The sequence below is a fragment of the Clarias gariepinus genome, chromosome 26 (assembly GCF_024256425.1).
Source record: "Clarias gariepinus isolate MV-2021 ecotype Netherlands chromosome 26, CGAR_prim_01v2, whole genome shotgun sequence".
NCBI lineage: Eukaryota > Metazoa > Chordata > Actinopteri > Siluriformes > Clariidae > Clarias > Clarias gariepinus.
Window position 1 is genome coordinate 21,981,842 of NC_071125.1, and position 11,311 is coordinate 21,993,152.

At 41.0% G+C, this 11,311-nt stretch overlaps 1 protein-coding gene across 1 annotated transcript; it reads left to right on the forward strand.

The window, feature by feature from the left end:
• The first annotated feature begins 1,033 nt into the window (after positions 1–1,033).
• Positions 1,034–11,049, forward strand: atp6v1ab (ATPase H+ transporting V1 subunit Ab). The gene is made up of 15 exons (XM_053488077.1): positions 1,034–1,170; positions 6,008–6,104; positions 6,349–6,477; positions 6,800–7,014; positions 7,425–7,562; positions 7,652–7,803; positions 8,136–8,298; positions 8,382–8,490; positions 8,575–8,697; positions 8,896–9,010; positions 9,163–9,226; positions 9,311–9,514; positions 9,597–9,691; positions 9,776–9,947; positions 10,586–11,049. The coding sequence occupies exons 2-15, from the start codon at positions 6,023–6,025 to the stop codon at positions 10,676–10,678; spliced, it is 1,854 nt and encodes a 617-aa protein (XP_053344052.1). The 5' UTR covers positions 1,034–1,170; positions 6,008–6,022; the 3' UTR covers positions 10,679–11,049.
• Positions 11,050–11,311: the final 262 nt, after the last annotated feature.

Sequence of the window (11,311 nt, forward strand, 5' to 3'; positions counted from 1 at the left end):
CCAATCACATCTTAAGAGGCGGGGTTAAATGAAAACGATTAGGAGAAATAACGCAGCTCTGAGATTCAGCGGCAACTAGCAAAGACATGGGCACAGGAAGTGACGCGTATTGCTTTTAACTGGCAAACTAAGAGTCCTTAGTTTCTTTCTGTCCCAAGAGTACTTTTATAGAATATAAACATTCTCCGTTTTTTTATCCAGGTAACTCATTTGGGGGCGAAAATAAGTTAACTAAGAAACATTAAAGCACTAACAGTTTAGTGTTGGAGCCATGTAATTTGATTTGCTATTGTACGAACACCTACGTCAAAGAGATATGATATTTTTTGGCCTGCCATATTGAATAAAAATACATTTTACAAAAGAAGTTTAAGAAAAATACTAGCTTTATGTTAAATAATTCCGTTTTTGTTCGCTTCTATGTGCTTATTTATATACCTTTGACATTATTATATTTTTTACGTTTTTCAGTTTTAAGCTTGTTTATAACATCAATTTTCTTTCGCTCACACTAGAGGGCGCTGTGAATATCGGTATTTTCTCTGGCTCCCACTAGACGGCGCTGTGTACATCCGCATTTCCTCTCGCTCACAGAAGAGGGTGCTGTGCACATCAGTATTTCCTCTCGCACACACAAGAGGGCGCTGTGTACATCGGTCTTTTCTGTTCTCGCTCACACTAGATGCCGCTGTGTATATCAGTTTTTTTCTCTCGTTCACACTAGATGGCGCTGTGTGTATCAATATTTCTTCTGGCTCACACAAGAGGGCGCTTTGTACATCAGTACATTATTTCCTCTGGTCACATTAGAGGGCGCTGTGTACATCAATATTTTCACTCCTCGCTTACACTAGATGGCGCTGTGTATATCAATATTTCCTCTGGCTCACACAAGAGGGCGCTTTTTATATCAGTATTTCCTCTCGCTAACACAAGAGGGCGCTTTATATATAAATATTTCCTTTAGCTTACACAAGAGGGCGCTGTGTATATCATTTACGGTATTTCCTCTCACTCATACTAGAGGGCGCTCTGTACATCTGTTCCTGTTTCTAAGGCACCGTCGAGTGAATGAAGTCAGCTGATCTGTCTTTCTAGTCGCCTTATTTCTCATCGTTTTCCCCCGCAGTGTGAATCAGGAGCTCTGTCCGATCCGTTACAAAATTTCAGGTATGTAATATTAAAATTATATCCGTGCGTAGGCTGCTTTAAGTTGATTTAAATGCCAGGATGTTTATTTAGGCCTGTTTGATTAGTTCTCAGGTAGCTAGCGCAGGTGGCTAAGCTAAATCCATTGCACTGCATTTTCATTCGATTCAGTCGGACTCACTCGGTTTTTTGTTTCGATCCTGAATGATTACAGTTAATATTACTAACACAGTTTAACACTCCAGGTGTGTTTTAGTGCGGTGTAGGCTGTGTCTGTGTGTTGTGATGCTCGGTTTGTCCCGGCTATAACCTTGGGGACTGCACGGGGCTGCGCGTGCGTTAAGACCCAATTTCATTTAGAAATTTTTGTTTATCAATTATATAATGTATTTTTTAAAATCATTTTATTATATGCTGAGATGGAAAAAATATAACAAAAACAGAGGCAGTCCATTCAGGCAAACCAAAATGACTCGCCTGCTGGAGATAAAAAAAAATAAAATAAATAATAGCTAGCATTTAAATGCTTACATGCTAATACAGAAGTGATACTAAAATTAAATAAAATTGTATGTGAACGTGTTGTATTGTCTGCATTTCAAGCTGAGCCTGCAGCCAGGGCGATGGTCACGTGACATTCCGGGGTCTTTATCATCAGGTCGTGTCTGACTCCAGATCAGCTGAAGCTCAACGTCACGTGACCTGATCCGCCTCCTCCCCTTAAGCATTTCATTTCCCCTCTCCGTGATTTAATTTAATTATTATAGTTTATTGTGCAGTGTCACAGTGTAATGATTCCTCACACACACACACACACACACACACACACACACACAGCTGCTGTTGTGATCCTAGTCAGACCCAGTGCGATGCACGCGCTGTAATAAACAGGTTATAACCGCTCTAATCCAGTGCGCTGTGTAATGCAGGAGTCACGTGACCCATAACCATTTCTCCTCATGTTTCTGCAGTTTCAGAATTTATGTTAGCTCTGTCTCTGCTCCTTACAGGCCGTGTGTGTCTGTGTCTGTGTGTGTGTCTGTGTCTGTGTGTGTGTGTGTAAAATGAGACTAACAAATATTTACATTTATTATTTATTGTCTCAGTTCAAACCTATTGTGACACCAGGACTTTCCAAAGAGGAACCCTGACCCCACTGTAGAGTTTATTCCTGTCTTAGTCAATCCTGAGAACCTAATGCTCAGGCTTAAACTGTCTGCTGTGATCCTGGGTTTTATTCTCATGTAAAAAAAAAAGAAAGAAAGAAAGAAATAGAGAGAGAGAGAGAGCACACGATTAAGGCCTTTTATTTCTCTCGAGTCCAGTTTTTCTCCCTTGTTTGTATTGGTTGAAAAGACCAGGTTTAATTTTCAGCCCTGCGATGTTTTCAGGATCAGACTAGCTGGGATTTAATAGCACAACATGTACATTTCAGTCCGCTCCACTGATCTGTATAGAAATGTGTTTCTTTTTTATTTTCTTTTTTATTCATTGAAGTTGCGTCACACACCTCGCCTTTGAATATGTAAACAGATACCTCTAAAGTCTGGGATTCATTATTTATATCCACAAACACTGAGTGATTAAACAAATGACACAATCATCTTTCTGTTAGGATAAATCAGTACATACTCATCTTTATCTTCCTCTTTGGAAGGAAATTACTGTAAAAATGTTCCTTTACTATGAGGAACTCTTTTTTTTTTTTTCCTTCTTCTTCTTTTTTTCCTTTTTTAAGCAATGCGTCAAATGCAGTGTGTAATTTTAGAAATATAATCCACCTCAGATGGAAATAAATAATAAAGAAATTATCTGAGTTAAAAGCAAAGGATCAGTGGGAGTAAAAATGAAGGATTTAAAAAACTAAACAAAGGATTATTGAATAGTTTAGTTACAGTGTGCTTATTTATTCTATGAGAGTTGTTTTTGCATATTGAACACTTTTCAAACACAAACACACATGCTCACACACTGGTGCTTGAATTTCACATTGGATTTCCTGCAAGTTCAGGTTTTGTGATGCTTGAATTTCATTCACACACGTATAATCTTTTGCTCTGTTAATAAGTTAATCTGAGTTAATAAAAAAAAAAATCAGGCCGTAATCACACCTCTTTCGCAATCCCAAGGAAAGACGCCTTTTCAGGAAGGTTGGATCGAAATATATTAGAAAATCTTAATCATTGATTGATTTTAGAGATGCAGGAAGACTGTTGAATGTTCTGACTAACGCTCTGGAGATTGTAGAAGATGACCAAAAAAAACCTTTAAGCTCGTAGCAGAACAGCAGATAAAAGCCACACAGTTATGCAGTAGCGTTTCTCCTCCCAGGCCCTCGTGCTGAAGCGGCACATCCTCACGGACATACCGGGATTACTCAAGCAACTGTTTCACACACGCCTTCCTCTTTTCATGAGTCAGTCACATGCTGTGCTCATGTGACCCTGCCTTAAAAGCAGACATGCATGAAACCTGAGCTAGAGCTATAATAAAAAAATCTGAACTGTCAATCAAACACATAATCTACAAATTTATAATACTATATAATAACAGTTTTATTAACCTGTACGGTGGACATTTTACATTATCTATGATTGATGAACCAATTTAAAAAAAGCCTAACTGTTAATTGATGGAAGTTTTTAATTTTTAAGGAGTCTCCTGTATCGTTTTTTTTTGTAACAATTAGAATCAGATTTTCATTAATCATTTTTAATTTAATTTAAAGGTCCCATAATAAAACACCGGGTTCAGAGCTCAACCAAATTACTTGTTTGTGTGTGTATGCTTCAGCTAAAATAACTGCTCAGATACTTCATTTATTTAATACTTCATACTCCCTTTATTTCACGCATCCTCTAAATTTGACGTTTCTGTACCTATGCATGTGAGCTACTCCGAAGCCACGCCCCCAGAGTATAGCAGAGCTGAACAATAAGCCAGGGGCAGGAGTCTTCTTATGTGAGGTCACAATAGGGGCAAAATCTAATCAGATTATTTTTTATTCTTATTTTTTAGCAACAAAACCGAAAAAAGCAGTGACACAGTGGGGGAGGGGATGTAGAGAGAGAGGGAGAGAGAGCTTCACCCCAACCGTAGTGGGAGGGGGGGTTTATGGGAATTTGGAAGGATAGCTCAGAAAGTATAAGATAAAATAAGTTTTAAACTAAAGGGAAGGTGAAGAAGTTGAAGACCAGAAGGTGGCCGTAACTTACTAAATACGTATCACCATAAAACACACCAAAAAAAATAGCATTTTTTTTTTGTACACACGCTGGAGAGCGTTCTGAATGTCTGAACTTGAGTAGAAAGTGAAGAATGCTTCAGGATTAACTTGATGAGCATAGTAGCAGTAACCCTGCTCCATTCTTCTTCTTTTTTTTTTTTTTTTTTTGTCAATGCCTGACACACACTTGGAAAAAAAGGAGGAAGTCCATCTGCTCACATGAATGTGACTAAAACTCAATCCAGACCTGACTCTTGGAGTATTTGTCAGTTTGGTGTTGACGGAGGGAAGAATCTTGCAGTGCAGCTCTACAGACCCTCTTGTGAGGTTCAGCTGTTTGTATTAAACAGTTTTTTTTTATACTACTCCTAATTAATATAAAACTTCTTTAGTGAGAAAGTTGAGATGATGTATTGTGATGTCAAGTTATGTGGTTTTGGTATAAATAACATTATCGTGTGTAATCCGGTTTTTACACAAGTCCATAAATTGTCTTGTTTACTATGAGGGTTTGAGTTCGAGTCCCGATGATGAAGAGATATAGTGCTCCCACATTAATTACGGCTCTACGCCATTCGGGGCACCTGTGAGCTCGCGCACGCGGAGGGAGCGGATAGCACTGTTCTCCGAATGTGTGATGCTGCCCCCAACGGTGCGTGAGCAAGCAGTTTGAAAAGAAGAGGTCGGCTGGTGACAGCCCACGGCCTCCCTGGCTGAGTGGTAGTAAGTAGCCTTAATGTGGGAGCCCCCCCTAGTGACGGGAGGGAATTGGACACGACTAAATTAAGGAGAAAATCAGGGAAAAAGAATTGGACTTATTAAAATATAATTGTAATAAAATTTTTAATTATTAAAATTATATATAGAAATATAATTATAAATTAATTATAAATAAATGATATTAAAAAAAGTTCTTTAGGTGAGTGGAGCATACTCCTTTCCCTCCTGTCAATCACAGCAGCACTAGCCAATCATAAATGTTTATGAGCTTGTGCATGTTGAAGAGGGTGGATAGCGCTGTTGCGCTTCCTGGTCGGCTTCATGTGGTTTCGTGTTCACTTATCCCCTTTCTGCTTAGTAGTTGCTCTATGATAGAGGAAAGGAGACCAAAGATTTGGGACAAAATGGGGGGAAATATTATTAACAGTATCACAGTATCTGTTTTTGTTTCAGGGCTCTAAAGGCTATCATATTTAGATACTTAGATGTTTAGGTCCCTAGATTGAGCAGGAAAAAAAATAAAAAATTTCCTGCTTTTTGTTGTTTTTATTTATTAATTTTTTATTGGCTGAGGTATAAACAATCCAGTTCGATTTCCCCCTGATGTGAGCTTATGAGAAGATGCCCCCCCCCCTGCTTGGTGCTCAGCTCACACACACACACACACACACACACACACACACACTTTGGGTAAGCTCTAAGACCTGTGCTTACATCGTAATAAAATTAAACTCGATGAAATTGTGTTCTACAAGAAATTGTCTTAAATTGATATTAAAACAATTAACAAGGATGGATGTGATGTACAGTAAAGGTGGCGAGTCAGAAGTCATGTCCGCGTACGTCATTTCCGATGAAAACTTCCTTCAGTTACGCACCGTAGTCTGATCTCTCCCTCTCTCTTGTCTTCAGACACACACCTCTAAGATGGACTTCTCCAAACTGGCCAAGATCCAAAATGAGGAGCGGGAGGGAGAGTTTGGATACGTACACGGCGTCTCCGGACCTGGTTAGTAAACCAAACACTTTGCCTCGTTATTTATCACTCGGGTGTAAAATTGTATTTAAAGAATAAGTGTACATGCATTTATTTGCAATAAAAAAATACATGCTTTCTTTTTTTTTTTTTTTTTCTCAATTCTTTTTTTTTTAAGTGAACTTTTAGAAGTGGTCTGTCAGGATTTCCACAAAGTGGATGCGTGTCATATTTAATGCTGTGTGTGTGTGTGTGTGTGTGTGTGTTCGTCCCTCAGTGGTGACGGCTTCCAGCATGGCCGGGGCGGCGATGTACGAGCTGGTGCGTGTGGGCCACAGCGAGCTGGTGGGAGAAATCATCCGCCTGGAGGGAGACATGGCCACCATTCAGGTGTACGAAGAAACGTGTATCCTTCTCACACAGTTTGTGTTTATTTACAGATCCTGTAGATCACTCTGAGCTGCTCCAAAGAGATCTCCAGTTTACAGGATGCCTTAAAGATTATTAAAGAGTCACTAAAGTTAATAATAATGAAAAACTTCTTATAGTGATTGGCAGACTATTGAAAATGGATGATTAGGAACCGAAAAAAAATCTTTGCGATAGAGTAAAAGTGAACCACAGATAGAGTAAAAGACCACACCGTTGTTGGAGCTGTTTATTCTCTGTTATCTCCTGTCAGTTAACTTTAGTCAGCATGTAGATTTGTTTTCCTGAGCCGTGTTCAGCTGGCGTGTCTGTCGGCGACCCGGTCCTGCGTACGGGGAAGCCCCTCTCTGTAGAACTTGGTCCTGGCATCATGGGCTCCATCTTCGACGGTATCCAGCGTCCACTGAAGGACATCAACGACCTGACCAAGAGCATTTACATCCCCAGAGGAGTGAACATCGGCGCCCTCAACCGTGACCTCAAATGGGAGTTCTCGCCCTCCAAGAGCTTACGGGTATGTGTTGTGGAAATCAAATAAAGGGTTGTTTTTTAAGATTTTAAAAACTAGGTTAAACAACTTAATCATTTATCTATGTTTATTAAACTCTTTTGGTCAACATTAATTTAAAATTTATAATGTTTTAGTGTGACACGGCAATTTGGACACACATCCTTAGATTAGACGTTGCCGCTAGTTACGCTACCCCCGAACCGTTAGCTGATAAACATTTATTTGTCCATCTTGCTTAAACCAAATCATCTTTTCTATAATTATTTCATAAAACACAGCTCAGGTGTCAGTCGGATCAGGTTGAAACCTGTCTCGTGTGAGGCGTAAAAACAGGTTTGCACAGATTAGACTGTCAGAATGCCTGGAAGTAACTTCAGTATTTCGCACTTGTTTCCTCGCTGTTCCTGTGTCAGGTCGGGAGTCACATAACCGGAGGAGACATCTACGGCATGGTGTACGAGAACTCTCTCATCAAACACAAGATCATGCTGCCGCCCAAAAACCGCGGTACCGTCACCTACGTGGCGCCCCCTGGCAGCTACGATGTCTCGGTGAGCCGCGTGGCCGTTTTGTTCAGACCATAGCAGTGCAGATTGTGTGTGTGTCTGACTCAAGAGTGTGTACATTTGTGTTTTTGCAGGATGTGGTGCTGGAGCTGGAGTTCGAAGGCGTGAAGGAGAAGTTCACCATGGTGCAGGTTTGGCCCGTGCGCCAGGTCCGACCCGTCACAGAGAAGCTGCCCGCTAATCATCCTCTGCTAACTGGCCAGCGAGTGTTGGATGCTCTTTTCCCGTCAGTGCCTTGCATAAACATACTGTATACACTCTACATCTGGCTTAAAGACTTGCATGGTCTGATGTGTCTGCGTATACATGTTTATATTAGGGATGTAACAAAATCTATCAGTTATTGATTAGAGTGATGCAGCTGAGGCTGAGGAACTGGCAGAGCCAGGACTCGCACACTGACATTTCTGCTACTTGTCGGTGTTTTGAAGGATTACTTATTTTAAAAAAACTTATTATGAATGACAAACCAGATACAGTTTGAATTAGAGCCCTTATCTGTACCTGACTAGATTCTGGTCTCTTCTCTCCAAACTGGTGTCTTTAAATGGTGGACAGGTGTGTACAAGGAGGCACCACGGCCATCCCAGGGGCTTTTGGATGCGGCAAAACCGTGATCTCTCAGTCCTTGTCCAAATACTCCAACAGTGACGTCATCATCTACGTGGGCTGCGGAGAGCGAGGTAACGAGATGTCAGAAGTACTGCGAGATTTCCCTGAGGTGAGAAACGCCACAGCATGACCTCGCTCTGCAGAAAACTGGGTATGAGATGTGATTGACTGTGCTCTGGTTTGTTTCGACAGCTCACCATGGAGGTGGATGGGAAGGTGGAAAGCATCATGAAGAGAACAGCTCTGGTGGCCAACACCTCCAACATGCCCGTGGCCGCCCGAGAGGCGTCTATTTATACAGGTACCCGCTCAGCAGGGGTTACTTTAAAACTTTGAAACTAGCATTTCACTTTTTTTTTTGGATTAACTTTTGTCTATGCTTCAGGAATCACTCTGTCTGAGTACTTCAGGGATATGGGCTACAACGTCAGCATGATGGCCGACTCCACATCTCGATGGGCCGAGGCTCTTAGAGAGATCTCTGGCCGTCTGGCCGAAATGCCTGCTGGTGAGATGATTTAGGTTTATTTCATTTTATTTGAGCCTTCTCCTTTTAAAAATTAATAAATTATAAAAAAAAGCTAAATAAGCATTGATATAATATAAATCTTTTTATTATGACAACCATTAATTTTAAAATTGTCCCCCCTTCAGATGCATCATTTCCCTGACTGTGTGCATGTTTTTCTGTGTGTGTGTGTGACAGATAGCGGTTATCCTGCCTACCTGGGAGCTCGTCTGGCCTCGTTTTATGAGCGCGCCGGCCGTGTGAAATGTCTCGGTAACCCTGAAAGGGAAGGCAGTGTTAGCATTGTGGGAGCGTAAGTGCTTTTCTTCCAGAGCTGTTAACTTTAACTTTTTTCACTTGTATTTTACAATCTATTAATATTTTTTAACTTTATAAGTAGTCAATTAGCAGTTATTAATAGGTAGTGTGTTTTTTTTTTTTTTTTTTTTTTTTCTTTTCCCGCAGCGTCTCGCCCCCTGGTGGAGATTTCTCTGATCCTGTGACATCTGCTACGCTGGGTATCGTACAGGTAAAAACTTGAACCTGTCCTGACTCACATCAGTAGCTGCACTACAGTTGTACTTTATTCAACGCTCTTGTTTATTCATTCCAGGTGTTCTGGGGTCTCGATAAGAAACTGGCCCAGAGGAAGCATTTCCCATCTGTAAACTGGCTGATCAGTTACAGTAAGTACACACGAGCGCTGGATGAATACTACGACAAGCATTTCCCTGAGTTTGTGCCGCTGCGCACCAAAGCTAAGGAGATCCTGCAGGAGGAAGAGGACCTGGCTGAGATCGTACAGCTCGTTGGCAAGGTCAGGACTCTGAACACATTGGTTAAAATGGTGTCGGAATCTTTTCAGATTTGTACATTACATAAGTATTTATTTGCACCAGGCTTCACTGGCTGAGACGGATAAGATCACACTTGAAGTGGCCAAGCTGATTAAGGATGATTTCCTGCAGCAGAACGGTTACACGCCTTACGACAGGTTTGTGCGTTTCCATAGAACGCAATCGAATGGCTGCATTATTTTAAAATCGACGTGATTTACTTTTGCATTTGTTATCTCCAGGTTCTGTCCATTTTACAAGACTGTGGGCATCCTGTCCAACATGATCTCCTTCTACGACATGGCCAGGCACGCGGTGGAGACCACCGCCCACAGCGACAACAAGATCACCTGGGCCATGATCCGGGAGCACATGGGCGAGATCCTTTACAAGATCAGCTCCATGAAGTTTAAGGTGAACTTTTACCAGCAGTAAAATTTACGTTTATTTTCTAGTCTCGGGACAAGCAGACATTTTAAAAGCAACTCAGAGATGATGTTCTGATAATAAAATCAAACCTGATCAAACTAAAATTTTGATTGGCCTCAGAGTGGTTCGATCGCTGGTTCGATCCCCGGGTGATGCTGTTTCCTCTCACAGGAGGAAACATGTGATAGTCTTCTGCCCTCCCGGCTGAATGGTAGTAGTAGACTTAATGTGGGAGCCCCCTAGTGACAGGGAGGAATTGGCCACGACTAAATTAGGAAGAAAATTGGGAAACCCGCCCCCCCAAAAAAACACAACTAAAATTCTGATTGGTCAAATGGTTTGTTTACAAGACAAAATTACATCTCTTGAAGGAGTTTCCAGTGTCGGTGCTTTGAACCAATATATTTACTTCATAGGAAAGTCCTCCAAGTTTCTCCATAATATGAAAAGCAGAATTTCAAAAATCTATCGGTGCTCCACAACATTAACTCTATTTATGAAGTACTGTACTGTGGCAGATTACTGTAGTACAAGGCCAATAAAACACTCCAGGATGTTTTTAGGATATTTTCATCAATGTTTAGGCTGCTTGAATCTAAACGATTTTTTTCTCTTTCTCTCAGGACCCTGTGAAGGAAGGTGAGGCAAAGATTAAAGCCGATTACGCACAGCTGCTTGAGGACATGCAGAACGCTTTCCGTACGCTGGAGGACTAACGCCCCTTCCGTCGTCCACGTCAGCTGAACTCAGCTGTCCTTCTCTCCCTGTCTTATGCTCCATCCAGAAACATTCCACTTCTTCTTTCTTTACATCCTTACTTAATGGAGCAGCAGTAGAAGTGTTTTGTCGTCAAGAACTTCCTCCATTTTGTGTGTGTATGTTGTAGTTAGTCGTGTTTATGTTTGAGTGCTCCAGATGTTTTTGTTTTTTTTCATACACCACTCTACTGCCTCATCCTCCAGTGTTGTTGTTTTTGAGATTGCTAGTTGTAGAGTCCCCTCTGGTGTAATTATCATTCCGATGTTCTCTGTACAGACGATTTGAAAAGATGTGATGAATTAAACAGAGTTACTATTTATTGCTCGGAGCTCTGCTGAGTGCTTGTGTTGTTCTTCGGTTCTGTTTTAAACTGTATTATTCCGTAATGTCGCTGTGTAATATAACTGGGGCGTCGCACTTTTCTCGTGCACTGCTTGTATGATGGTGTTGAAGTCCTGCAACAATAAAAAAAAAAAACTACAAATGTTGAAAAGTTTTAACGTTCATGTGAGTGATTTACACATCAGTGAAACTTTGCATGGTGAAGTGCATGATTTTTAAACAACGTAGAAACGATTGTGAAGAATACC